This window comes from Raphanus sativus, chromosome 3 (genome assembly GCF_000801105.2).
Source record: "Raphanus sativus cultivar WK10039 chromosome 3, ASM80110v3, whole genome shotgun sequence".
NCBI classification, from domain to species: Eukaryota; Viridiplantae; Streptophyta; class Magnoliopsida; order Brassicales; family Brassicaceae; genus Raphanus; species Raphanus sativus.
Genome location: NC_079513.1, coordinates 23671318 through 23695229, shown reverse-complemented (window position 1 = coordinate 23695229; position 23912 = coordinate 23671318). Strand labels below are relative to the sequence as shown.

General features: G+C 38.0%; 5 protein-coding genes across 7 annotated transcripts; all 5 read right to left on the bottom strand.

The window, feature by feature from the left end:
- Window positions 1–187: 187 nt before the first annotated feature.
- LOC108845555 (putative F-box/FBD/LRR-repeat protein At5g22670) lies at window positions 188–2443 on the bottom strand. Of its 2 annotated transcripts, none has more exons than XM_018618747.2 (4): window positions 2173–2443; window positions 881–1905; window positions 657–794; window positions 188–544 (listed from the first exon to the last, which is right to left on the bottom strand). In XM_018618747.2, the coding sequence occupies exons 2-4, from the start codon at window positions 1874–1876 to the stop codon at window positions 212–214; spliced, it is 1467 nt and encodes a 488-aa protein (XP_018474249.2). In that variant the 5' UTR covers window positions 1877–1905; window positions 2173–2443; the 3' UTR covers window positions 188–211. The 2 variants fall into 2 exon arrangements, with proteins under 2 accessions (XP_018474249.2, XP_056861606.1); XM_057005626.1 differs by having other exon boundaries at window positions 2178–2443.
- A 9347-nt stretch (window positions 2444–11790) lies between these two features.
- On the bottom strand, window positions 11791–13959 carry LOC108835213 (putative F-box/FBD/LRR-repeat protein At5g22670). 2 transcript variants are annotated; one of them, XM_057005562.1, is made up of 4 exons: window positions 13882–13959; window positions 12490–13513; window positions 12260–12400; window positions 11791–12180 (listed from the first exon to the last, which is right to left on the bottom strand). In XM_057005562.1, exons 2-4 carry the CDS (start codon window positions 13483–13485, stop codon window positions 11896–11898), a joined length of 1422 nt encoding a protein of 473 aa, XP_056861542.1. In that variant the 5' UTR covers window positions 13486–13513; window positions 13882–13959; the 3' UTR covers window positions 11791–11895. The 2 variants fall into 2 exon arrangements, with proteins under 2 accessions (XP_056861542.1, XP_056861543.1); XM_057005563.1 differs by having other exon boundaries at window positions 13867–13945.
- A 1531-nt stretch (window positions 13960–15490) lies between these two features.
- On the bottom strand, window positions 15491–17659 carry LOC108845553 (putative F-box/FBD/LRR-repeat protein At5g22670). The gene is made up of 4 exons (XM_057005627.1): window positions 17528–17659; window positions 16200–17286; window positions 15975–16115; window positions 15491–15879 (listed from the first exon to the last, which is right to left on the bottom strand). Exons 2-4 carry the CDS (start codon window positions 17256–17258, stop codon window positions 15565–15567), a joined length of 1515 nt encoding a protein of 504 aa, XP_056861607.1. The 5' UTR covers window positions 17259–17286; window positions 17528–17659; the 3' UTR covers window positions 15491–15564.
- A 753-nt stretch (window positions 17660–18412) lies between these two features.
- LOC130509461 (FBD-associated F-box protein At5g22730-like) lies at window positions 18413–20396 on the bottom strand. The gene is made up of 3 exons (XM_057005466.1): window positions 19280–20396; window positions 19026–19178; window positions 18413–18947 (listed from the first exon to the last, which is right to left on the bottom strand). Exons 1-3 carry the CDS (start codon window positions 20291–20293, stop codon window positions 18654–18656), a joined length of 1461 nt encoding a protein of 486 aa, XP_056861446.1. The 5' UTR covers window positions 20294–20396; the 3' UTR covers window positions 18413–18653.
- Window positions 20397–20737: 341 nt separating this feature from the next.
- LOC108846765 (putative F-box/FBD/LRR-repeat protein At5g22670) lies at window positions 20738–22734 on the bottom strand. Its single transcript, XM_018619972.2, has 3 exons — window positions 22645–22734; window positions 21236–22346; window positions 20738–21152 (listed from the first exon to the last, which is right to left on the bottom strand). Exons 2-3 carry the CDS (start codon window positions 22316–22318, stop codon window positions 20820–20822), a joined length of 1416 nt encoding a protein of 471 aa, XP_018475474.2. The 5' UTR covers window positions 22319–22346; window positions 22645–22734; the 3' UTR covers window positions 20738–20819.
- Window positions 22735–23912: the final 1178 nt, after the last annotated feature.

Here is a 23912-nt window from a genome sequence, read left to right as displayed (position 1 = left end):
TTATATTCGCTAAAAATCCGAAGATACAAAACAAAATTTAATATTGTATATAACAAAAAAATAAATCACATTTAAAACAAATAATAATCCAATATTAATATTATAATATTTAAAAATCTAGTATTAAAAGGTCTTCAAAAATACAGACATTCATCAATTCTAAAACCAGAGTAAAATCCATTTCTTGTTCTTAAAATTGAAACTGCGTGTATTAAAAAAAGTTGTAGTATCTTTTCATACTTTGACAAGCCTCTTCTCCTAACTCTTCAAGGTCAACAACAACTTCACAAGAAGGAGAGCATCTCCTCAATCTCAAGAGTTCCATCAAGATATTTGACTCTTCGTTCATTCTCCCACGACGCAAACACATCTTAAGCTTCTTGAGCACCGCAGAGTTCTCGAGGAAGTACTTCACAAGTTCGATTTCACTTACTACTCCTCCTATCGGTGTTCTTATCTCAACATACTCCAGGGATGATCTTAAACATTCCGGAACTGATGATGAGAAAATAAGTAGTCCCTCCTTCCTAAAATTATTCAACTCCTGCACATAAAATCATTCAAGAAATATAGATGAACTATAGCATGAGTTTTATATTTTATCAAATAATGATGTGAATAAAACCATATAATAAAAATGAATAAAGTTTCATTACCAAGACAATGGATTTGAGATTTGGACAGCTCTCAAGAAGGTTTGGAAAATTTCCCAAATCAGAGTTATACAAGACCGCCTGTAATCTGATCAAGTAAGGAAACAGAGGCAGTTCATGTTTCAAGTAGAGCCATATGCCCTTCAAAAACACAGTAAGAAAAACATTTCATTCAAAATGCTCAATTAATCAAATCCATTGACACATTTTTGTAAATATTTGCATACCTCTAAAGTTGTTTGACTTATGGTCATGTCCCTTACGTTCGAGAGCATGGTGAAGAAACTTCTCACTACACTTTTCTTTGAGGAGCCAATTAGAGTAGCTAGATCACTGTCCACTTCAAAACTGACATCAATGTTTACCTTGTCAGGTGAACTCAAATTGCTTATTACATAACATGCTAACTGGTTATCTTGAAGACTCAAATAGCTGAGTCCAGGAGCATCAATCACAGCAACCCTACAAGCTTTGTACCACCACTCCTTACCATTAAGAAGAACTACGAGACTCTTTAATGACTGAGAACGCACTCGTAAAATATCAAAGTCGTACTCTGTATTTCCTTTTCTAACAAATGTTAAATCTTCAAGAACCGGGCAAGATGAGATAAGCTTCTCAAGAAGAGCATCACTAGCGTATGTGTTGTCTACTAAATGCAAGGTCTTGAGACAAGGTAGAGAGACATACTCGGAATCAGCCAATGACACGTTATGGAGTTTCAAGGATACAAGAGTCTCGCAGGTGTAGATGCTTAGTGGAATTATCTTTAAATTCCAAGGATGTAAGAAGATATCTAGATATTGAACTTTACGTGTAGCTGCAATGTCGATCCACATTGTTATCAAGTAATAGGGATCAAGATAACCTCTCGCAAAAGCAAGGTCCCATGATGATGACTCACTAGAGATATCTTGAATAGGTCGTTGTCTCCCAAAGTTCAAATCAAGTTTGAGCTTGTGTAAGCATGATGAGCCTTTAGAGAAATCTAGAAACGTAGAGATGAAGCTTGCAAAGGCAGTGAAGTTAGGGAAATCATCAGTGTGCAAATCCAAGAGAGGTATACAAAGCCAGATATTTCTCCATCTGGTGGACAAAACACTAGTCATTACAGCCGTCTTTGTAGGAACATCAGAGAGTATCTGACACAGCAAGTGGTCGGGAAAGAAGCTTATCCTGTCTTCTCCAGTTCTGCGACGACATGCTACTCCTCTCTCGCTCATTGTTTTGTTTTCAGGTTCAGACACAAGATCTGCATCACAGTACGAAACTTAAAGAGCTTAACACAAAAGTTATTTGAATCTTTAGTTAATACACACTAAATACAGACTATTCAGTGGAATATATATGCATGTGCAACATTCTACCATATTATATTGAACATGAATACATTCTAAAGTAGAGCAGAGAAATCTAAACAGGAGAAACTTAGAGAACAAGCAATATAGCTTAATGGGTTAGGGTTTCGAATTTATATAGAGAAGTGTATAGTTAGATTGTTGAACAAGAAAGGTCTAACCACACCGGAGCTCTCTCGTTGCCTCTTAGATTCACTACTAGCTTCAGCAGATTCGTCTTCTGGGTTTGGATTTCTAAATTTTGTTGCTTGTGAAAGTTCAGGGACAGTAAACAAATAAGGAACACACAGAACTTCCAAGAACACTTCCTTGATTAATTAGAAACCTTTTAAACAATCTCTCTAGATCTGTTTAATCCGATTTATACTCAGTCACACACGACTAGAGACGGACCAGTTACTAATCTTGTCACTCGACAATAACACAGGACAAGCTATCCCAACCTGGATACTCTCCTTATACGACTGCTTCTCAAGAACACTCTTCTTGCTTAAGCACGTCAAAAACTCTAAAACCGTAACCTAAATCTACCCACAGTAATTTGGTTATATACACCTCTCACAATATCTCCCCTGAGATATCGTGATACATACAAATCTCCATCGTTATTCATATCTCCGAGATATCAGGTTCAAACGATTTCCTCATCGCCACGTCATCATTCAGCTACTTTCTCGCGTCACCACGTGTTACTCAACGCTCCGCATGTGTAACTCACCAATCTTGTTCCTTGTCTCACAAGCACTAATCCTTGGTGCTTTCATTCTCCCCCTTTTTATCTGAATGTGTCACCCTAAGCAACCTGCACATTCAACATGGTAACACACCAAACCACAACCGCACAATAGTGAAAAACAAAGTGAGAGAGATGCCACAATAGCAACCGCACATAGATTAGTCTAGAAAATCAGTGCCAAGCACATAAAGGTTCATACATCATTCTGCCTCACAACTAATCCGCAAATTGACACACTAGATAGTTTAGACTAAACATATCATAACACATAAGAGACTAGGACAATGCGAACAAAGCCACTAGAACGAATCACTCTCGTCAGATTCTTCTCCTCCTCCATTTTCTCCATCATCACGCGGACCATATTCTCCCCCTGCTTAAGTGCACATACAGATAAAAACACATAGATCAATCAACGAAAGTCATAGATCACAGGAAAAGAAGTGATACTCTTACTCCTCAGACGAACACGAACGTTCTTAAGATCTGCAATGAGACGATCAATGTCTGCTGCAAGATCAGGAAGACTGGAGTCAGCTCCTGTTCCTCTCCCTGCCTTTCTGTCCTTGACCACTGCTTTGGGAAAGCCCATTTCTTCACAATCATTAGGATCCGGTGGTATGACACGCTGACTCATAAGCACTTGCTGAATAAGAGTAGGATAGGTGATCCTGCGAGACTCCTTAGTCAGAACCTTCTTTGCCATTGAGAGAATCTGCTGATAGACTATCTTCCCAAAGTCAAAACCTCGGTGATGATACATCATGTAGACAAACTTGAGTCGTTCCTGATTCATGGAGGTGTAGTTCATGGTGGGGAGCCAATTTGCACACACAAGTTTGTAGAGGACTTGATTGGACGAGGTGAGAAATTTCGATGCCATGTTCTCCCAGCGATTCACTCTTCCTCCAGACAGAAAAGTACACACCTTATCAATGTTTTCATCGCGCCAGTTTGGGTCATCCTCAGAACCAGGAATACAGTACAGAGAATTGATAAGCCCCGGAGTCAGAGTAACCACTGAACCTCTGAGATACACGGCGACACCATCATCTCTCTCCTCAGCATCAGGTAGGTTAGCGACAAACTCACGAATCACGGTTGGTTGAAAGGCGTCAGAGTCAACCACGGTGTAGATCAAACCGGAATGGAACACCGTTTCTCTGACCTCTGCGAGCTTCTTGTTGGAGAGAACCAAGCGCTGTTGTGGCACAAAGTTTTTGTCTCTGAGGATGCAGTACCTACCACGAGCAGCCATTGTAGCAAACCGAGCTGAGAGGGGGCGTCTTGATGGACGGAGATACGCCGGATTAGCCTCATACATAGCTTGAAACATGGCTCGACTCTCTTCGTATCTGGGTGCTTTTGGGAGAAGAGTCTCTTCGATGGGAACATCAGTGTGGTTCTCACCATTTTCGTCATCTTCAGACACAGAATCTGCGGCGACTTCTGGTGGGTCGGACGGAGATGGAGAACGATGACGGCGAACACGCTTCTTACTCCCCCTCGAGGACTCACCGGGAGTTGGAGCATTGACCCAAATTGGTTCATCGTTCGCTGGCATGCTCACAGATCGACTCAAGCGAGTACTCCTTCGAGGCGGCTGCATGTTGGATTTGTGCAAGAAAACCAAAAATGCCTCGTCCTCAACGACAGCCTTATGAATAAATTGCTCAGAAATTGGGTCATTAGAGACTACACAAAAGCCCATAAGTTCTAATAATAACCCAAAATAGAATCAGGTCCAACAGCGTCAAATTTGAACCAAGTGTGAAAGACATTCACTTACAGAGGCAAGAGAACCAGGGAGAGATAAGGACTTCGAGCAGGACACACGGACAAACAAACCATTAGTAACCATTAGAGACTGTACATTCTGACACGACACACAGAGGTGTCCTTTGTTCGAGAGAAGAACCACTGCCATTATTGCTAACTCATAGGTATTCATCAAAAGAATTTCAAGAGTAAATCAATGACCTCAACCCAAGTCTGTAGCTATTTCTCAGCCGAGTAGCTGTCACAGACGAGATTTCCCAAAAACTGTCACTCAAACTTCAACTCCTTTATAACACTTATCTGTATGGTCTGGAAACACTGCAAGTATCTTGTGTGTACTTCTTCTCCTCAGCACGACCATAATAATCTCAAGGTTCACCAAGAGGTCATTTACCATTCTTAATGAAGAACTGATCAAGTCCAGAGAGTAAGTGTTGTAACACCCAACTCCGGCTGGGTTACTTCAAATGGTAGATTCTTCCTCTGCCTAGTCCGGACAGTGATCGAACTCAGAGTCAAAGTGTGATAGCACCCTGCTCCGACACGAGTATCCATCATTCCAGGCCTTTATTTTGAAGACTCATGCATTCAGTTTCATGTGTTACCCATTGTTTTGGACATGTAGAACACCTACTTTTGATTGGCACTCACCTTCACCAATGTTTCCTTGTTCAATCCAGACAGTGATCAATGCTCATCCTAGAATGTTGCAGCATCCTAGTCCAAGATGAGTGTCTTTCTTCATCGAACCAGATAAGTGTGATATCAGGAGCCGTTGCGAGCAACTATCAAGGAGAAATTTGTTGAGTCAAGGTTTTAGTTGGGTGATGAAATCCCTACAGGTATCAGCAACTATGTACAGCAATCCTACTCTCTCATTTGAACTTGTTCAGAGGTCAATGATTCCCAACGCCTTCCTAAGACCCAGAAAGGTGTTGTAATCCAATGGTTTTGTGAAAAGATCAGCCAGTTGTCTTTCTGTTGGCACATGCTCAAGCGTCACAATCCTCATCTCAACCAATTCTCTCACAAAGTGATGTCTAATATCCACATGTTTGGTGCGTGAATGCTGAACAGGATTCTTAGACAGATTTATGGCACTCATGTTGTCACAGTGAACAAGCATAGATTCCGAAATGATACCATAATCAACTAGCATCTGTCGCATCCAGAGTAGTTGAGTGCAACAACTCCCCAAGGCTATATACTCTGCCTCGGCAGTCGATAGAGAGACACAATTTTGCTTCTTGCTATGCCATGCCACCAAATTGTTTCCTAGGAAGAAACATCCTCCTGACGTGCTGTGTCTATCATCTAAACACCCTGCCCAATCAGCATCGCAAAATCCTGCAAGATTCACGTTAGTTTCAAAAGTGTAATGAAGACCAAAATCCAATGTACCTTTCACATATTTGATTATTCGTTTGACAGCATTCATGTGAGATTCCTTCGGATGAGCTTGGTATCGTGCACATATTCCTACGCTCAAGCAAAGATCTGGTCTGCTTGCAGTGAGATACAGCAGACTCCCAATCATGGCTCTGTAGAGCTTTTCATCAACTGGTTTTCCATCCTCGTCTCTCGAAAGTTTAGTAGCTGTGCTCATCGGAGTCTTAGCAATTTTGCTGGTTTGCATCCCAAATCGTTTGATGAGGTTCTTGGCATATGTACTCTGAGACACTGTGATGCCATCAGGGAGCTGTTTCACTTGTAAACCAAGAAAGTAACTCAGTTCGCCTACCATGCTCATCTCAAACTCCTTCGTCATTGTCTTGACAAACTCATCCACCATCGCTTGATCGGTACTCCCGAAGATAATGTCATCAACATAGACTTGAATGATTAGGATGTCCTTCCCATTTTCTCCTATGAACAGAGTTTTGTCTACTCCACCTCGCTGAAAGCCAGCCTTAATGAGAAACTCAGTTAGTCTGTCATACCAAGCTCGTGGAGCTTGTTTTAGACCATAAAGAGCTTTCTTAAGCTTGTAGACATGATCTGGAAAATGTGGATCCTCAAAACCTTTAGGTTGTGAGACGTAGACCTCTTCTTGAAGTATCCCATTTAAGAAAGCACTTTTACGTCCATCTGATAGAGTTTGATTCGAAGACTGCACGCCATGCCAAATAACAGTCTGATCGATTCAAGCCTAGCAACTGGAGCGAAAGTCTCATCGAAATCCACTCCTTCAATCTGAGCATATCCTTGCCCTACAAGTCTTGACTTATTTCTGATCACATTTCCTTCCTCATCTGTCTTGTTTTTATGAATCCATTTCGTCCCAATGATGTTCACATTTTCAGGTCTTGGAACCAATGCCCACACATCAAGTCTTTCAAACTGTTCAAGCTCTTGGTGCATTGAATCAGTCCAGTACTCATCTTCAAGAGCTTCTTGTAGATTCTTAGGTTCAAAGAGAGACACGAAGCACTCAACTTTATTCATCTCTTCCACAAAGAATGCCAGCTTCACCATCTCTTTGAAGTCAATCTTTTTCTTCCTGGTGACTCGTTCATCAAATACTCCACCAATAACGTCAGATGAGGAGTGATTGCGATGAACTTTTCCTTTGTCTAGATCGACTTTGATGTTGTTCTGCTCATTTTCTTCTTCAGACTCATCTTTGAGCTCGGTTTCAGTTGATGTACTGACAGGCTGTGTCACACACTCAATCGTTTGTGTCACCTTAGCTTGATAAAAGCCTATGTTGTCGTCAAACACCACATTGACATTATCACCAACAAACTTGGTACGCTGGTTGTATACTCTGTAAGCTGAGCTGTTTGTAGAGTAACCAAGAAACATTCCAACATCACTCTTAGCCTCAAATTTTCCTAGATGATCCTGATCGTTCAATATGTAACAGAGACATCCGAAAACATGCATATGACTCAAATTTGGTGTTTTCCCTTTGAAGATCTCATAGGGTGTCATCGTAGTCTTTGGCTTCACGTACACTCGATTAATTATGTAACAAGCCGTAGCTACAGCTTCTGCCCAGAAACCAGAAGGGACACTGTTTCCACATAACATTGCTCTAGCCATCTCCTGCAGTGTTCTGTTCTTTCTTTCAACAACCCCATTTTGTTGTGGAGTTCTAGGAGCAGCATATTGATGACGAATTCCTTGGCTCTGACAGAATTTATCAAACTGTTCATTTTGAAATTCTCCTCCGTGATCACTCTTAATCTGAATAATGCCTCCTTTTACTTGTTTGAGTTGCAGTGCCAAGATACGAAAGCTCTCAAGTGCATCTGATTTCTTTCTCAGAAAATCGATCCAAGTGTATCTCGAGAAATCATCAACCATAACAAGAATGTAGCGTTTACCAGCAATGCTCTCAGGTGTGATTGGACCCATAAGATCCATGTGTACTAGTTCAAGAACACGCTTAGAGTGAATCTCTGAAATCTGCTTATGTTGCACCTTGATCTGCTTTCCCTGACAGCATCCTCCACACACTGTATTTGTTTCTTTTTCGAGCTCAGGTACTCCTCTCACAACCTCAGCATTCACCAGTTTTGTCAGTCCACGAGTGTTCATGTGTCCAAGCTTCTTGTGCCAGAGATCAAGTTTGGATTCTCTTGCAGATAAGCACAGTTGTGATGGTTTCCACATGTAGCAGTTGTTGCCTGAACGAACTCCATACAGAACTAGATTTCCTTTTGCATCAACAGCTCTGCATTCTTTACTGTTAAAAATGACTTCCAATCCATCATCACACAGTTGGCTCACACTGATCAGATTTGCCTTGAGTCCATCCACCAGATATACATTCATGAGACGAGGAAGATCTTGTCTTTCCAGTACTCCAACCCCACGGATTCTTCCCTGACCACCATCTCCAAAAGTGACTTTGCCTCCTTGAAGAAGCTCAAGTTTCTCGACAAATTCCAGCTTTCCAGTCATATGTTTGGAGCAACCACTGTCAAAGTACCAAGGGGTATCATTTGCATTGCTACTCTCAGCACTAGTGTACGCAACATTACTCACAAACTCATCCCCACTATGTATTCGTGCAAGATTGCACACAATTTCAGTCTCTGAATTTGTGTGTAGCTCATCTTGTTTGTCATGTGACACAACTTGTTGTACCTTTTTATAGTTCGGATACAGATCTCGTTTGGCTATCCAAACATGACCATAGAGGGTTGGTTCCATGAAGCACAAGTTTAACCTCCAAGCTCTCTCATACTGATGTCTTCGGAAGTAACAATACTTAACATGATGTCCTCGTTTTCCACAAAATTGACATGCATTTCTTCGATGTGGAATCTGTACTGAGTTCGTGATTTTTCCTTTCTGAGTGGAAACTCTCGTGATACTGACTCGAGGAAGTTCTTCAGCTACTGGTTTCTCTTCTTCTACAGCTCCTTTTACAAAGACAACTTGTTTTCCCTTCTCTTCAGCTGTATACTTGGTACCTGGATACCCGAGACCCCTGTTTGTGCTAGGACATTGTCCTATAGTAAGAAGATGATCCAGTGTTGATGTGCCTGAAGTGAGCATCTTAACTTTCTTCAGATTTTCTGCAAGTTGATTCTGAAGAAGTTTACTCTTGTCCATTTCTTCTGCTAGTAGATTGGTCAGTTGTTCAATCTTGACTTCAAACAATTTCTGACATCTCTCTTGTTCTACCACTGCTCGTTTCAAAGACAGAACCTCTTGATCAGATTCCTTCAGAATTGAGAGATTTGAGCTCTGACCTGATGGCTGTTCTAGCTCCAGAATGTTCACTTGCGCTTTCAACATTGCCTTGTCTTTAAGAAGTTGCAAGTTCTCATGGCTAAGCTCAGCAAATTTGTCAAAGAGAGTCTTGTACTCTGTTTCAAGATCCTGACCTAAAGTGTTGTCATCTTCTTCATCGCCTGATTTTGATTTCTCATCATCTTCCTGTCCGATTAATGCCATGAAATTCAGATGAAGTTCTTCTTCCTCACTGTCATTATCAGAGTCAGAGTCACTGAAACACACAAGCGATTTGTCCTTCTTCAGAGTATTAGGACACTCACTCCTAGTATGGCCAATTCCCTTACATTCAATACACTTCAGCTCCTTTCTCTTAGTAAGAGGACATTCATTCTTGAAGTGACCGTATCCTTCACACTCATGACACTGAAGATCCTTCTTCTTAGATGTTCTTGATGCATCTTGTTTTGAGTATTGAGAACTGCTTCGATCAGATTCCCCTCGCTGAAACCGATTATTTGAGCGACTTGTTCCTTTCTCCATGCGTTTCACAAACTTGTTGAAGTTTCGAGCCATTAATCCTAGATTCTCTTCAATCTTGGTAACTCTATCACTTTCCTTAGAGTCAGCAGAGAAGGCAATACTCTTCTGAGAATTTGATGCTCGATCAGATTTTTCCAAGTCGTGAACCTTCAGTATCCCAGATAACTGATCAAACTTCATTTCATCTGTGTCTACTGCAATGTTTAGAACAGCTTTGTATGCATCAAACCTAGGAGGTAGGCATCTCAGTAATTTCTTCACTAAGTCTTTCTCCTCGTACTTCTTACCAAGGACTGAAGACTCATTAGCAATCTCGCTAATCTTGGAAATAAAACCATCAATAGGATCATCATCTCCCATTCGCAGATTTTCAAACCTAGATGCAAGATGATCAATTCGTGTACGTCGTACACTGGTGTTTCCTTCAAAATGATTTATCAGGGTATCCCAAGCTTCCTTGGCAGACTCGCATCCTTGTATGATCTTAAATTGATCCAGATCAACTGATGAGAAGATAACAGTCAAAGCTTTAGAATTGAATTTTGATGCAGCTTTTTCTGCTTCAGTCCATTGATCCTTTGGTTTTGGACCCAGAGTTTTATCTTCCATCATGACTGTGGGAGCTGACCATCCTTCTTCAACGGCAGTCCATGCATCTTCGTTAATCGCCCTGATCACATGTCTCATTCTGGCCTTCCAGTGACCAAAGTTTCCACCGTCTAACATGATTGGTTTCTGTAACGTGATGAGTTCCTTCATACTGTCCATGATTTCCGCAGGATCTTCACCTGTTAGTGGTATTAGATACCACAGAGGTTCCCCGCTCTGATACCAAATGAAAGTTCAGGGACAGTAAACAAATAAGGAACACACAGAACTTCCAAGAACACTTCCTTGATTAATTAGAAACCTTTTAAACAATCTCTCTAGATCTGTTTAATCCGATTTATACTCAGTCACACACGACTAGAGACGGACCAGTTACTAATCTTGTCACTCGACAATAACACAGGACAAGCTATCCCAACCTGGATACTCTCCTTATACGACTGCTTCTCAAGAACACTCTTCTTGCTTAAGCACGTCAAAAACTCTAAAACCGTAACCTAAATCTACCCACAGTAATTTGGTTATATACACCTCTCACAATATCTCCCCTGAGATATCGTGATACATACAAATCCCCATCGTTATTCATATCTCCGAGATATCAGGTTCAAACGATTTCCTCATCGCCACGTCATCATTCAGCTACTTTCTCGCGTCACCACGTGTTACTCAACGCTCCGCATGTGTAACTCACCAATCTTGTTCCTTGTCTCACAAGCACTAATCTTTGGTGCTTTCAGCTTGGTTCAAAAAAAAATAATTTGGTTCTGAAGAAAATCATCTATACATTTATATGCGTTATCTTCGCACGATATTTTTTTGGCTTAGATAACAACAAGAATATATTAAATGCCAAAATACACACAATTTAATTTTACAAAATAATATTCCCACAGTTTCGCGAAAAAGACTTAAAATATGTATAAATTACATCAAAATTTTAAAGTGAATTTTTTTGTGTAACAATAAATTAAAAACGTCAAGATAACACTTTTTGTGATAGAAAAAATATAAAAAAGTACAGTACTTCAATTTGATCTATAAGATGTGGAAAACCAATTAAGAATATTAAACTTGCTGATGGTGCACAGATGGCTTAAAAGAAGACAAGAAAACTTGCTGATAGTGTACAGATGGCTTAAAAGAAGACAAAAAAACTGTGTAGTTAGAGCAGGTTCAACGCAGACCTTCACCAAATCCTTAACGCGGATTTTTAGAAAAAAATATTAAAATATTGTTGTGTTTGGTTTTTGTGTCCAAATTGTGAGCGAAAAATCCTTCGTTTGTCGCGGGTCCCACGACGGACCCTATGACACGTGGCGACCTACAATTATTTTTTTTATTTTTTTTAAATAGATGAGAAAATGAAAAAATTAATAAAATAATGGTTGGAAATCGTGACACTCGAAACCAGCGTTGCACTTGCTTTTATAGAATTCTCAAGCATCATCCATAACTAGTGACCAAAAGGCTCACAAAGACTTCATAATAGAAACTTCAACAACAGCATTAACTAATCACCACCTAACTATTTAAGTTGAACAACAACTTCACAAGAAGGAGAGCATCTCCTCAATCTCAAGAGTTTCATGGAAATGTTTGACTCTTCGTTCATTCTCCTACGACGCAAACACATCTTAAACTTCCTGAGCACCACGGAGTTCTCAAGTAAGTACTTCACTAGTTCTATTTCAGTTACCGCTCCTCTTATCGGTGTTTTTATCTCAACGCACTCCAGGGATGATCTTAAACATTCTGGAACTGATGATGATGAGAAAACATGTAGTTCCTCCATCCTAAGATAACTCAACGCCTGCAATATATAAAACCATTCAAGAAATATAGACGTGAATAAAAAACCATATAAAATATAAAAGGTAAAGTTTCATCACCAAGACAAGGGATTTGAGATTTGGACAGATCTGAAGAATGTTCGGCAAAGTTCTCAAATCAGAGCTATACAAGACCGCATGTAATCTGATCAAGTAAGGAAACTGAGGCACTGGTTCATGTTTCAAGTAGAGACATATTCCCTGCAAACACATTAAAAAAACTTTTCATTCAAAATGCTCAATTAATCAAATCCATTGACAGACACATAATGTAAATATATGTTTTATACCTCTAAAGTTGTTTGACTTATAGTCATGTCCCTTACGCTCGAGAGCATGGTGAAGAAACTTCTCATTACACTTCTCTTTGAGGAGCTTGTAGTCATGTCCGGTACGCTCGAGCGCTTGGCAAAGCTGACATCAATGTCTACCTTGGCGGATGAACTTAAATTGCTTATTACATAACTTGTGAACTGGTTATCTTTCAGTCTCAAATTGTTGAGTCCAGGAGCATCAATCACAACAACCCTAAAATCTCTGTACCAACACTTTCTACCATCGAGATCAACCACAAGACTCTTTAATGACTTGGAACAAACTCGTAAAACCCTAAGGTCGTACTCTGTATCTCTGTTTCTAACAACTGTTAACTCTTCAAGAACCGGGCAAGATGAGATAAGCTTCTCAAGAAAAGCATTGCTAGTGTAAACGTTGCCAACCAAATGCATGATCTTGAGACAAGGTAGAGAAACATTCTCGGAATCAGCCAATGACACGTTACAGAGTTTCAAGGATACTATAGTCTCACAGGTGTAGATGCTTAGTGGCATCATCTCCACAATCCAAGGATATAAGAATGTTATATCTAGATGTTGAACTTTACGTGTAACTGCACTGTTGATCCATTGTGTCATCAAGTAAGACGGTTCATTAGAGATATCTTGAATATTTCTCCCGAAGTTAAAAGATAATTTCAACAACTCATTAGAGATATCTTGAATAGTTCTCAAAGAGCCGAACGCAAGTTTGAGCTTGTGTAAGCATGATGAGCCATCTAGAAACCAAGAGGTGAAGCTCGCCAAGGCGGTGAAGTTAGGGAAATCATCAGTGTGCAAATCCAAGATAGGTATCGAAAGCCAGATAGTTCTCCATCTGGTAGACAGAACACTAGTCATAACACCTGTCTTTGTAGGAACATGAGAGAGTATCTCACACAGCAAGTCATCAGGTAAGAAGCTTATCCTGTCCTCTTCGCTTCTGCAACATGATGTTCCTCTCTCGCTCATTGTTTTGCTTCACGTTCAGACACAAGATCTGCATCACAGTACGAAACTGAAAGGTTAACACGCAAGCTATTTGAATCTTTATTTAATATGCATATAGGCAACATTGTTCCAGAGTAAAGTGAGCATGAATAAATTCTAAAGTAGAGCAGAGAAGAAATCTAAGCAGGAGAAACTTAGAGAACAAGAAATATCGCTTAATGGATTTAGGGTTCATAGTTTTCTGATTTTTTTTTTTTTCAAGTACTTCCTTTATTCATCATCTTCTCCAAATGAGATACTGTTTTCGAATACAAGGATTTGATAAGTGTAGTACTTCCTTTATTGCAAGTACTTCCTTTATTTCTGAAATTATTTAGACAAGTGTAGAGTAAGATTGTTGACCAAGTAAGGTCTCACCGTGGAGCTCTCTCGTTGCCTCTCAGATTCACTAGTAGCTTCAGCAGATACGTCTTCTAGGGTTTGGATTTCAAAATATTGTTTGGTTCCGAAAGAATCATCTTTACATTTATTTATACGTAATCCTTTTTTTTCGCGCGAGAATGTTGGCTTTGATAATATCAAGAATATATTAAATATCAGTTACAAAAAAAAGAATATATTAAATACATGCCAAAAATAAAGGACATAATTTAGCTAATTATGAATAATACATGATACGACTGAATAGAAATATAATAGGGTCCATGATAATTTTCTCAAAACATGGAGCCGTCTCTCTTACAAAAGCAATCTCACAACGTAAACTTGTTTCTTGCAAAAACTAGTGTCCTAAAAAAATAAAAATAGGCCCCATTTTTATATGGAGACGCCGTTAAATTTAGAGAAGAAGATAGAATTGCTAAAAAAATCCCCAAATAATGTTGAAGGTTTTCTTAATTATCGAGAGCAATCACCCGACTGTTCTTAATGGGATCAGCCGTCAAATTGCTCTGTTTTCTCCGCGGGAAATACTCCGAATATAGCATATTTCTTTGTGCACTCTTCTTCAACTCTGCAACTTACTCCAAACTTAAAATGACTCCAAAAAAATTAGAAAACTCGATAAAAAAAACTGAAAACATATTTATAATGATGTCAAAAACACCATATATCAGTTCATAAAAAAGTCTATTGAAAATACAAAAAAAACTTATCTTTTAAAAATATTTTTTTTTCTAAAACATGAAACAAAATAAGTGAATAGTTTTGTGTGATTATCTATTTATTGTACTCCTAATCAATAATAAAATTAATAATTTTAAAATTTACAATTAAGTTAACAACATGAGTAGAAATACAAAAAAAAATGTATCCTTTTGAACCTTTTTTTCCTAACATACATCTTTATGAAACAGAATGAATATCAAATATTTGAAGTACTTTAATTTGATCTATAATATGTGGAAAATCAAGAATACTAAACTTGATGATGGTGCAGAGATAGCTTAAGAGAAGACAAACAAAGCTATATAGTTATAGAATTCTCAAGTATCATCCATAACTAAATGCAGTCTAACAAACCAGCTTGGAAATGCTACTCTTGAGTCTGATCATTTAAGTAGGATTTGACACATGCCAGATGGCCTGGGCAATGCAAGGAGATCCCTCACCATGTAAAACCCTTCTTCTGTGATGAATGAATATAAAGAAAACAGAATCCTGGAAAGTCTTTGAGTTGTGAATGTCATTACCAGCACAAGGACGCGTTGGCAGCATTTCCAGACATGACCTAAAAAGCTTGCTTACTAATATTATTTTTCATCAGACCTATCTCAACTGAACTAATATACAATTTTCGAAACCATAGTAAAATCCAGTCCTGATTCCTTCTTCACAAAACAAACAAACTGAAATATAAATTGAAACCATAGTAAAATCCAGTCCGGATTCCTTCTTCACAAAACAAACAAACTGAAATATAAATTAACTCCAACCAAACCGAACCTAAAAATTGATTGCTATGAGTTTACTGTCTACTAGGCAACTACTACTTAGGATACTGAAAAGTAAAAACATCACATATTCTCAAACCATAGTTAAAATCCAATTCTTGTTCTTAAAATTGAAACTGCAAGTGTTACAAAAAGTTGTAGTATCTAATCATAGTTTGAGAGAAGTCTCTTCTCGTAACTCTTCAAGTTGAACAACAACTTCACAAGAAGGAGAGCATCTGCTCAGTCTCAAGCGTTCCATCAAGATTTTTGACTCTTCGTTCTTTCTCCCACAGCGCAAACACATCTTAAACTTCTTGAGCACCGTCGAGTTCTCCAGGAAGTACTTCACTAGTTCTATTTCCGCAACAGCTCCGCTCATCGGTGTTTTTATCTCAACGTACTCCAGGGATGATCTTAAACATACTGGAACTGATGACGATGAGGAAAAAAGTAGTTCCTCCTTCTTAAGATTACTCAACTCCTGCATATAAAACCATTCAAGAAATATAGATGAGTTATAACATCTATATATGTGAACAAAAACAATAAATAATATAAAAGGTAAAGTTTCATCACCAAGACAAGGGATTTGAGATTTGGACAGCACTCAAGAATGTTTGGCAACTTCCCCAGATCAGAGTTATACAAGATCACATGTAATCTGATCAAGTAAGAAAACTGAGGCTCTGGTTTATGTTTCAAGTTGAGACATACGCCCTGCAAACACATTAAAAAACTTTTCATTCAAATGCTCAATTAATCAAATCCATTGACACACACATAATGTAAATATATGTATACCTCTAAAGTTGTTTGACTTATAGTCATGTCCCTTACGCTCGAGAGCATGGTGAAGAAACTTCTCATTACACTTCTCTTTGAGGAGCTTGTAGTCATGCCCCGTACGAGCATTGTGTATAAACTTCTCATTCTCACTGCACTTCTCACTACACTTCTTTTCAAATTAAAACTGACATCAATGTCTACCTTGGCAGATGAACCTAAATTGCTTATTACATAAATTGTGAACTGGTTATCTTTAAGTCTCAAATTGTTGAGTCCAGGAGCATCAATCACAACAACCCTAAAATCTTTGAACACATTCTCTCTACCATCGAGATCAACCACAAGACTCTTTAATGACTTGGAACAAACTTGTAAAACCCTAAAGTTGTACTCTGTATCTCTGTTTCTAACAACTAACTCTTCAAGAACCGGGCAAGATGAGATAAGCTTCTCCAGAAAGGCATCATTAGTGTAAACGTTGCCTACTAAACGCATGATTTTGAGACGAGGTAGAGAAAAATTCTCCGAATCAGCCAATGACACGTTACAGAGTTTCAAGGATACTAGAGTCTCACAGGTGTAGATGCTTAGTGGCATCTTCATCATGCCTACAATCCAACGAGCTAAGATATCTTTTGTAGGATATAAGATATCTACATGTTGAACTTTACGTGTAACTGCATTGTTGATCCATTGCGTCATCAAATAAGCGGGATTACTAGAGATATCTCCAATAATTCCCGTAAAGTTAAAAGCTAATCTCATAAACTCATTAGAGATATCTCGAATAGGTCTCCCAGAGCCGAAAGCAAGTTTGAGCTTGTGTAAGCATGATGAGCCATCTAGAAAACGGGAGATGAAGCTCGCCAAGGCGGTGAAGTTAGGGAAATCATCAGTGTGCAAATCCAAGATAGGTATCGAAAGCCAGATAGTTCTCCATCTGGTAGACAGAACACTAGTCATAACACCTGTCTTTGTAGGAACATGAGAGAGTATCTGACACAGCAAGTCATCAGGTAAGAAGCTTATCCTGTCCTCTTCGGTTCTGCAACACGATGTTCCTCTCTCGCTCATTGTTTTGCTTCACGTTCAGAAACAAGATCTGCATCACAGTACGAAACTGAAAGGTTAACACAACAAGCTATTTGAATCTTAAGATAATATGCTTATACATAGGCAACATTGTTCCAGAGTAAAGTGAGCATGAAAACATTCAAGAGTAGAGCAGAGAAGAAATCTAAGCAGGAGAAACTTAGAGAACAAGCAATATAGCTTAATGGATTAGGGTTTCGAATGTATATAGAGAAGTGTATAGTTAGATTGTTGAACAAGAAAAGTCTCACCGCACTAGAGCTCTTTGCTGCCTCTCAGATTCATTAGCAGCTTCAGCAGATTCGTCTTCTAGGGTAGTTGTTTGGTTCCGTAGAATCCTCTTTACATTTATATCCGTGATCTCTTTTCCCTCGATATTTTTGGCTTATGGCTTAGAGTTTTTTTCTTCTAAAAAGGCCATTCTATTACTGCTTGGGAAGTTGGGATGGTTTGGGCTTATGGCTTAGATAAGATCAAGAATAATAGCAAAAAATACAATACATGATTCAATTCTCTAAATAATATTCTTTCTGTATCAATTTCAGTGGTTTTTAAAAGTTTTTATTTTGTTTCAAAATAAGTGATGTTCTTATAAGTGATGTTATTTAACATTCGCACAAAAAGTGATGTTCTCACTAATCTAGGTAAAATTCGAAAGTTGTGACCAATTACAAAATACTATATTTTTTTAATTTGTTGAACATATATTATTTAAAAATACTTTTATGCAATCAAGATAAATCACATAAAATTTTGTACTTTCTTAGTCCTTGTGAAAAAACTTTAAAACCATTTAAAATGATACAGTAGAAGTATCAAGTATGTTAAATCTGTCAAACGCATGGATGAAAATGACAGAAAGAAATGTCATTAAAATGTTGTCAATTATTCACTTACCTTATGCATATTTATATATTTCAACAAAAATTATTCAATTCGAAACCTTTTTCTTGTTTCTTTTAATTTTTTATAAGAAATACACTAATTAAAAATTAGTTAACTATAGAGATATAAATATTTTCATCTCTTTAATAATTTTTTTTTGTCATTTGTAATGTTATGTTCTATATTTGTGATAAAACATTTGAAAGATATCATATGCTATTTCTTTATCAAATATGTACAGTACCTTAATTTGATCTATTATATTTGGAAAATCAAAAATGCTAAACTTGCTAATGGTGCAGAGATGGCTTAAGAGAAGACAAACAAAAGCTGTGTAGTTATAGAACTCTCAAGCATCATCCATAACTAGTGCACCAAAACGCTCACGAAGACATCATAATAGAAACTTCAACAACAAAAGAAAAAAACAAAATCTAGAATCCAATTTCAGTCTAACAAACCAGCTTGAAAATGCTACTCTTGAGTTTCTAATCATTTAAGTAGGATTTGACACGTGCTATTTGGCCTGGGCAATGCAAGGAGATACCTCAACATGTTAAACCCTTCTTCTGTGAAGTAAAACCCTTTTTCCATGGTGGTGCATCTAATATCCAGAACAAGCTTTTTAAGAACCAGTGAGTTCTCTACAATGTACCTTGCTACTTCCATTCTAGCAGGCCCTCCGTTTAAACATTTTATCTCTACATGCTCTAGTGATGACAGCAAACACCGAGGTACTGATGAAGCTCTTATCACCAGTGCTTTCTCATCACTAGTATCAAAATCCTGTATAAATTAAACATAACAAACCAAGATGAATGAATATAAAGACAACAGAAGTATTTGAGTTGTGAAAGTCATTACCAGCACCAAGATGAGTGTCTTTAGATTAGGACATCTCTTAAGAAGAGTTGGTAACATTTTCAGACACGACTTAGAAATCTTCAGTTTTAAACGAGAAAGGTTACAAAACCGAGGCAGTACCAGTGGGTCGAATTGATTGTTGTAATAAAGAAACTGCTCACCAAAAAAAAAAGAAACAAGAGTGAACAAAAACTTCATGAAACATGTGTTAACTATATGAATTTCAAAAGCTATATATATATATATATATATACCTCCACAATATGCGAAGAGAGCTTCAAATCAGTAACACGTGAGATGCTAGTAAAGAAGTTACGGATCATATCTCGCTTTGGTAAGTCTATTAAATCAGCAGTATCGTTCTCACTGAAGACGAAAACAATGTCGACCTTGGCTAAGGACCCTGAATTGGTAATGATTTTACTATCAGAGAGATCATCTTCGAATTTCAAGAACTCGAGTTTAGGAGCATTGATGAAAACCCCTGAGCCATCTCTCTCGAAACCCTCGTCATCAAAGTCATCATCTTCACCAAAGAAATAGTCTATATGAAGACTAGTCAACGTCTTGGAGCACACTCGTAAAACCTTTATGTTATCCGGTTCCATTCTAACAATGCTCAGATCCTCAAGAACAGAGCAATGCGAGATAAACAACTCAAGGCTCGTGTCATTAGCGTATACATTATGTTCTAACACCATTGTCTTTAGACAAGGTAAAGAGAAAGATTCAAACTCGCCAAACGAGACACGATGGAGTCTTAGATACACGAGCGTGTCGCACACGTAAAGACTCTGCGGAACCGCTTCTAGAAACTTGCGGTTCACGAGACACTCGACGTCGAGATGATTAAGTTTAGACGACGCTACAGAATCGATCAACCGTGTGACACAGGGAGGAGAGTCATTGATCACATTCTTATGGATAGTTAACTTGCACCTGTGTAGGATCGAGTTCTGTTCTCTGGAGAAACCTAGAAACCTATCGATAAAACCAACGAAGGCGTTGTGATTTGGGAACTCGTTAGCGTTCACAGTCAACGCGGGGATCAAAAGGTAGAGACTTCTCCACCGTTTGGACAGAACGCTAGTTCGAACAGCTTCCTTTGTGGTCGGGAGATGGGAGAGTATCTGAGAGATCAGAGAATCTGGTAGCTTGCTTATCTTATCTTCTTCTCTAGGTTTTCTTAAGTAATTTTGTATGATTATTTTGTAGAATCTTTCGTAATCTTCAAGCGTTCGTTTCTTTTTCGAAGAGCTTTCCTCCATAAAGATCCGATTTGCGAAATGAACTGATTCGTTTTTAGGGTTTTTGTATTTTTTGGAAGAGACGAAGAATGATGTAGTAGTCAAATTCTCAGGATTTTCGAAGGGCCTGGCCGAAGGATTTTTGAAGGGCCTGGCCCAAAGATATTTGGATTATTTTTTTGGGAAATTTGCCAAAATGTAACAAAAAAAATAACATGGTTGTGTCTTTAGTATAACAAATATATTTAGTTGTCTCTTTAGTATAAATCAAATTAAACAGATTAAACATAGTTTAAAATTTTAATTGAATTTTAAAAAGTTGAATAAAAAGAAAACTATATACATTTGCTATGAAAATAGAATTCTTTACATCTATTTTTGAAAAAAATTTCTAGAAAATTTTTGGATGTAGTATTTTAAAGAAAGGAAAATTTGATTTGTTGTGACATATAATATAGTTCTAGACTAATTTCGGCTGTTATAAAGCATTTGGAGCTACAACCAATCACCCACTAATTTTTTAAGCCAGAGTAAAATCCAATTCTTGTTACAAAAAGGTGTAGTATCTCACCATACTTTGACGAGTCTCGTTTAACTCTTCAAGTTGAATAACAACTTCACAACAAGGAGAGCATCTCCTTAATCTCAAGAGTTCCATCAAGATGAACGACTCTTCATTCATTCTCCCACGACGCAAACACATCTTCAACTTCTTGAGCACTGCTGAGTTCTCAAGGAAGTATTTTACTAGTTCCATTTCAGCTACAGCTCCTCTTATCAGTGTTTTTATCTCAACGTGCTCTAGTGATGATCTTAAACATTCTGGAACTGATGATGATGAGAGAACAAGCAGTTCGTTCATCTTAAACTCCTCCGGTTCCTGCATGTTAAATCATTCAAGAATTGGGTCAAGATGATGTGAGTAAAAACTATATAATATAAAAGGTAAAGAAGTTTCATCACCAAGACAAGGGATTTGAGATTTGGACAGCTCTGAAGAATGTTTGGTAACTTTCCCAAGTCAGAGTTATAGAAGACCGAATGTAATCTGATCAAGTGAGGAAACTGAGGAAGCAGTTCGTGTTTCAAGTATAGAGAGATGATACGCAAAGTTGTTCCACTTAGAGTCATGTCCCTTACGTTCGAGAGCATGGTAAAGAATGTTCTCACTACACTTCTCTTCGAGGAATCAATCACAGCAGTGTCAAAGGCCATATCAAAACCGACATTAACATATACCTTAGCAGAGAAACTTAGCTTGCTTATCACGAAACTTGTCGACTGGTAATCTTCAAGACTCAAATAGTCAAGTCCAGGAGCATCAATCACAACACCTTTCCCAGTGTTCTCACTATCCATATCCGTGTCACCGTCTAGATCAACTACAAGACTCTTCAATGACTTAGAACGCACTCGTAAAACCCTAAGGTTGTACTCTGTATCTCTGTTTCCAACAAATGTTAAATCTTCAAGAACCGGACAAGATGAGATAAGCTTCTCAAGAAAGGCATCGCTGGCGTATATGTTGTCTACTAGATGCATGATCTTCAGACAAGGTAGAGAAACATAGTCGCAATCAGCCAATGACGCATTAGTGAGTTTCAAGGATACAAGAGTCTCACATGTGTAGATGCTTAGTGGCATCTTCTTTACAATCCAAGGATATAAGATATCTAGATGTTGAACTTTACGTGTAACTGCATTGTTGATCCAATCTGTTATCAAGCAACAGGGATCAAGATAACCACTCACAAAATCAAGGTTCCATGACTCAAGTTTGAGCTTGTGTAAACGTGATGAGCCCTTAGAGAAATCTAGAAACCTTGAGATGAAGTTAGCGAAGGCAGTGAAGTTAGGGAAATCATCACTCTGCAAATCCAAGTGAGGAATCGAAAGCCAGATACTTCTCCATCTGGTGGACAGAACACTAGTCATAACAGCTGTCTTTGTAGGAACATTACAGAGTATCTGACACAGCAAGTGATCAGGTAAGACGCTTATCATGTCTTCTCTAGTTCTGCGACATGCTACTCCCCTCTCGCTCATTGTTTTGTTTCAGGTTCAGACACAAGATCTGCATCACAGTACGAAACTTAAAGATCGTTTTTATTTTTTTTCTTTAATTTGCTTAAAACTTAAAGAGCGTTAAGACGAGTTATTTAAATCTTTACTTAATACACATTACAGTTGAATATATATGCATATGCAACATCGCACTAGAGTATAATGAACATGAATACATTCAAAAGTGGAAGAGTGAAAAAACCTAAGCAGGAGAAACTTAGAGAACAAGCAATATTGCTTAATGGATTAGGGTTTCGGATTTATATAGAGAAGTGTATAGTAAGATTGTTGAAGAAGGACGGTCTAACCACAACGGAGCTCTCTTGTTGCCTCTCAGATTCACTGGTAGCTTAGGCAGATTCGTCTTCTAGGGTTTGGATTTCTAAATATTGTTTGGTTCAAAAAAAGAAAAATTAGTTCTGAAGAATCCATCTATACATTTATATACGTGATCTTCGCGCGATATTTTTGGCTTAGATAACATCAAGAATATATTAAGTGCTAAAATACAGTACATAATTTAATTTTGTAAATAGTATTCCCTCAGTTTTGCATTAAAAAAACTTAAAATATGTATTAACTACATCAAACTTTAATGTGAGATTTTTTTGTGTAACAGTACAAAAACGTCAAAATAACAGTTTTTGTGAAATAGAGAAAACATAAAAAAAATGTGGAATACTTTAGTTTGATCTATAATATGTGGAAAATCAAGAATGTTAAACTTGCTGATATGGTGCACAGATGGCTTAAAAAAGAAGACAAACAAAGCTGTACAGTTGTAGAATTCTCAAGCATTATTCCATAACTAGTGACCAAAAAGCACACAAAGACTTCAACAAGAAAGAAAAACAGAACCAAAAAATCCAAATGCAGTCTAACAAAACCAGCTTGAAAATGCTAACTCTCGAGTCTAATCATTTAAGTAGGATCTGACACGCACTAGATGGCCTGGGCAATGAAAGGAGATCCCTAAACATGGAAAACCCCTGTTCTGTGATGTAACACCCTTGTTCCATGGTTTTGCATCTAGCATCCAGAACAAGCTTTTTAAGCACCAGTGAGTTCTCCACAAAGTACCCTTGCTACTTTCATTCTATCAGGGCTTCCGTTGAAACTTTTTATCTCTACATACTCTAGTGATGATTGCAGACACCGAGGTATCGATGCTGATTTTAATTTCTGCTGCTTCATCATCCGGATAAAAATCCTGTATCATACAAAGATGAATGAATATAAAGAAGAAAAAAAAAAACAAAGTATTTGAAGTTTGTGGAAAGTGACTACCGGTGCCAAGACGAGTGAGTTTAGATTCGGACAGCTCTCAAGAAGAGTTGGCAGCACGTCCAGACACCACATAAAAATCTTTGTTCTCAAACGAGAGAGGTTGCGAAACTGAGGCAGTACCAGTGGGTCGAATTCAATGTGGTAATGGAGAAACTGCTCTCACCAAAACAAAATACTTAGATGCAAGTTATATATGAATTTTTCACAAAGCTATATATATATATATATACCTCCACAATATGCTCAGAGAGCTCAAATCAGTAACACGAGATGCTAGTAAAGAAGTTAC

Bases quoted from the DNA above. Each gene is read 5' to 3' on its own strand.
- LOC108845555 (XM_018618747.2), bottom strand. From the start codon at position 1,876: ATGAGCGAGAGAGGAGTAGCATGTCGTCGCAGAACTGGAGAAGACAGG. The intron at 795-880 runs GTATGCAAATAT...GTGTTTTTGAAG, and splicing joins TAAGTCAAACAACTTTAGAG to GGCATATGGCTCTACTTGAA. The intron at 545-656 runs GTAATGAAACTT...TTTTATGTGCAG, and splicing joins ATCTCAAATCCATTGTCTTG to GAGTTGAATAATTTTAGGAA.
- LOC108835213 (XM_057005562.1), bottom strand. From the start codon at position 13,485: ATGAGCGAGAGAGGAACATCATGTTGCAGAAGCGAAGAGGACAGGATA. The intron at 12,401-12,489 runs GTATAAAACATA...ATGTGTTTGCAG, and splicing joins TAAGTCAAACAACTTTAGAG to GGAATATGTCTCTACTTGAA. The intron at 12,181-12,259 runs GTGATGAAACTT...TATATATTGCAG, and splicing joins ATCTCAAATCCCTTGTCTTG to GCGTTGAGTTATCTTAGGAT.
- LOC108845553 (XM_057005627.1), bottom strand. From the start codon at position 17,258: ATGAGCGAGAGAGGAACATCGTGTTGCAGAACCGAAGAGGACAGGATA. The intron at 16,116-16,199 runs GTATACATATAT...ATGTGTTTGCAG, and splicing joins TAAGTCAAACAACTTTAGAG to GGCGTATGTCTCAACTTGAA. The intron at 15,880-15,974 runs GTGATGAAACTT...TTTTATATGCAG, and splicing joins ATCTCAAATCCCTTGTCTTG to GAGTTGAGTAATCTTAAGAA.
- LOC130509461 (XM_057005466.1), bottom strand. From the start codon at position 20,293: ATGGAGGAAAGCTCTTCGAAAAAGAAACGAACGCTTGAAGATTACGAA. The intron at 19,179-19,279 runs GTATATATATAT...TTTGGTGAGCAG, and splicing joins TCTCTTCGCATATTGTGGAG to TTTCTTTATTACAACAATCA. The intron at 18,948-19,025 runs GTAATGACTTTC...TAATTTATACAG, and splicing joins AGACACTCATCTTGGTGCTG to GATTTTGATACTAGTGATGA.
- LOC108846765 (XM_018619972.2), bottom strand. From the start codon at position 22,318: ATGAGCGAGAGGGGAGTAGCATGTCGCAGAACTAGAGAAGACATGATA. The intron at 21,153-21,235 runs GTGATGAAACTT...TTTAACATGCAG, and splicing joins ATCTCAAATCCCTTGTCTTG to GAACCGGAGGAGTTTAAGAT.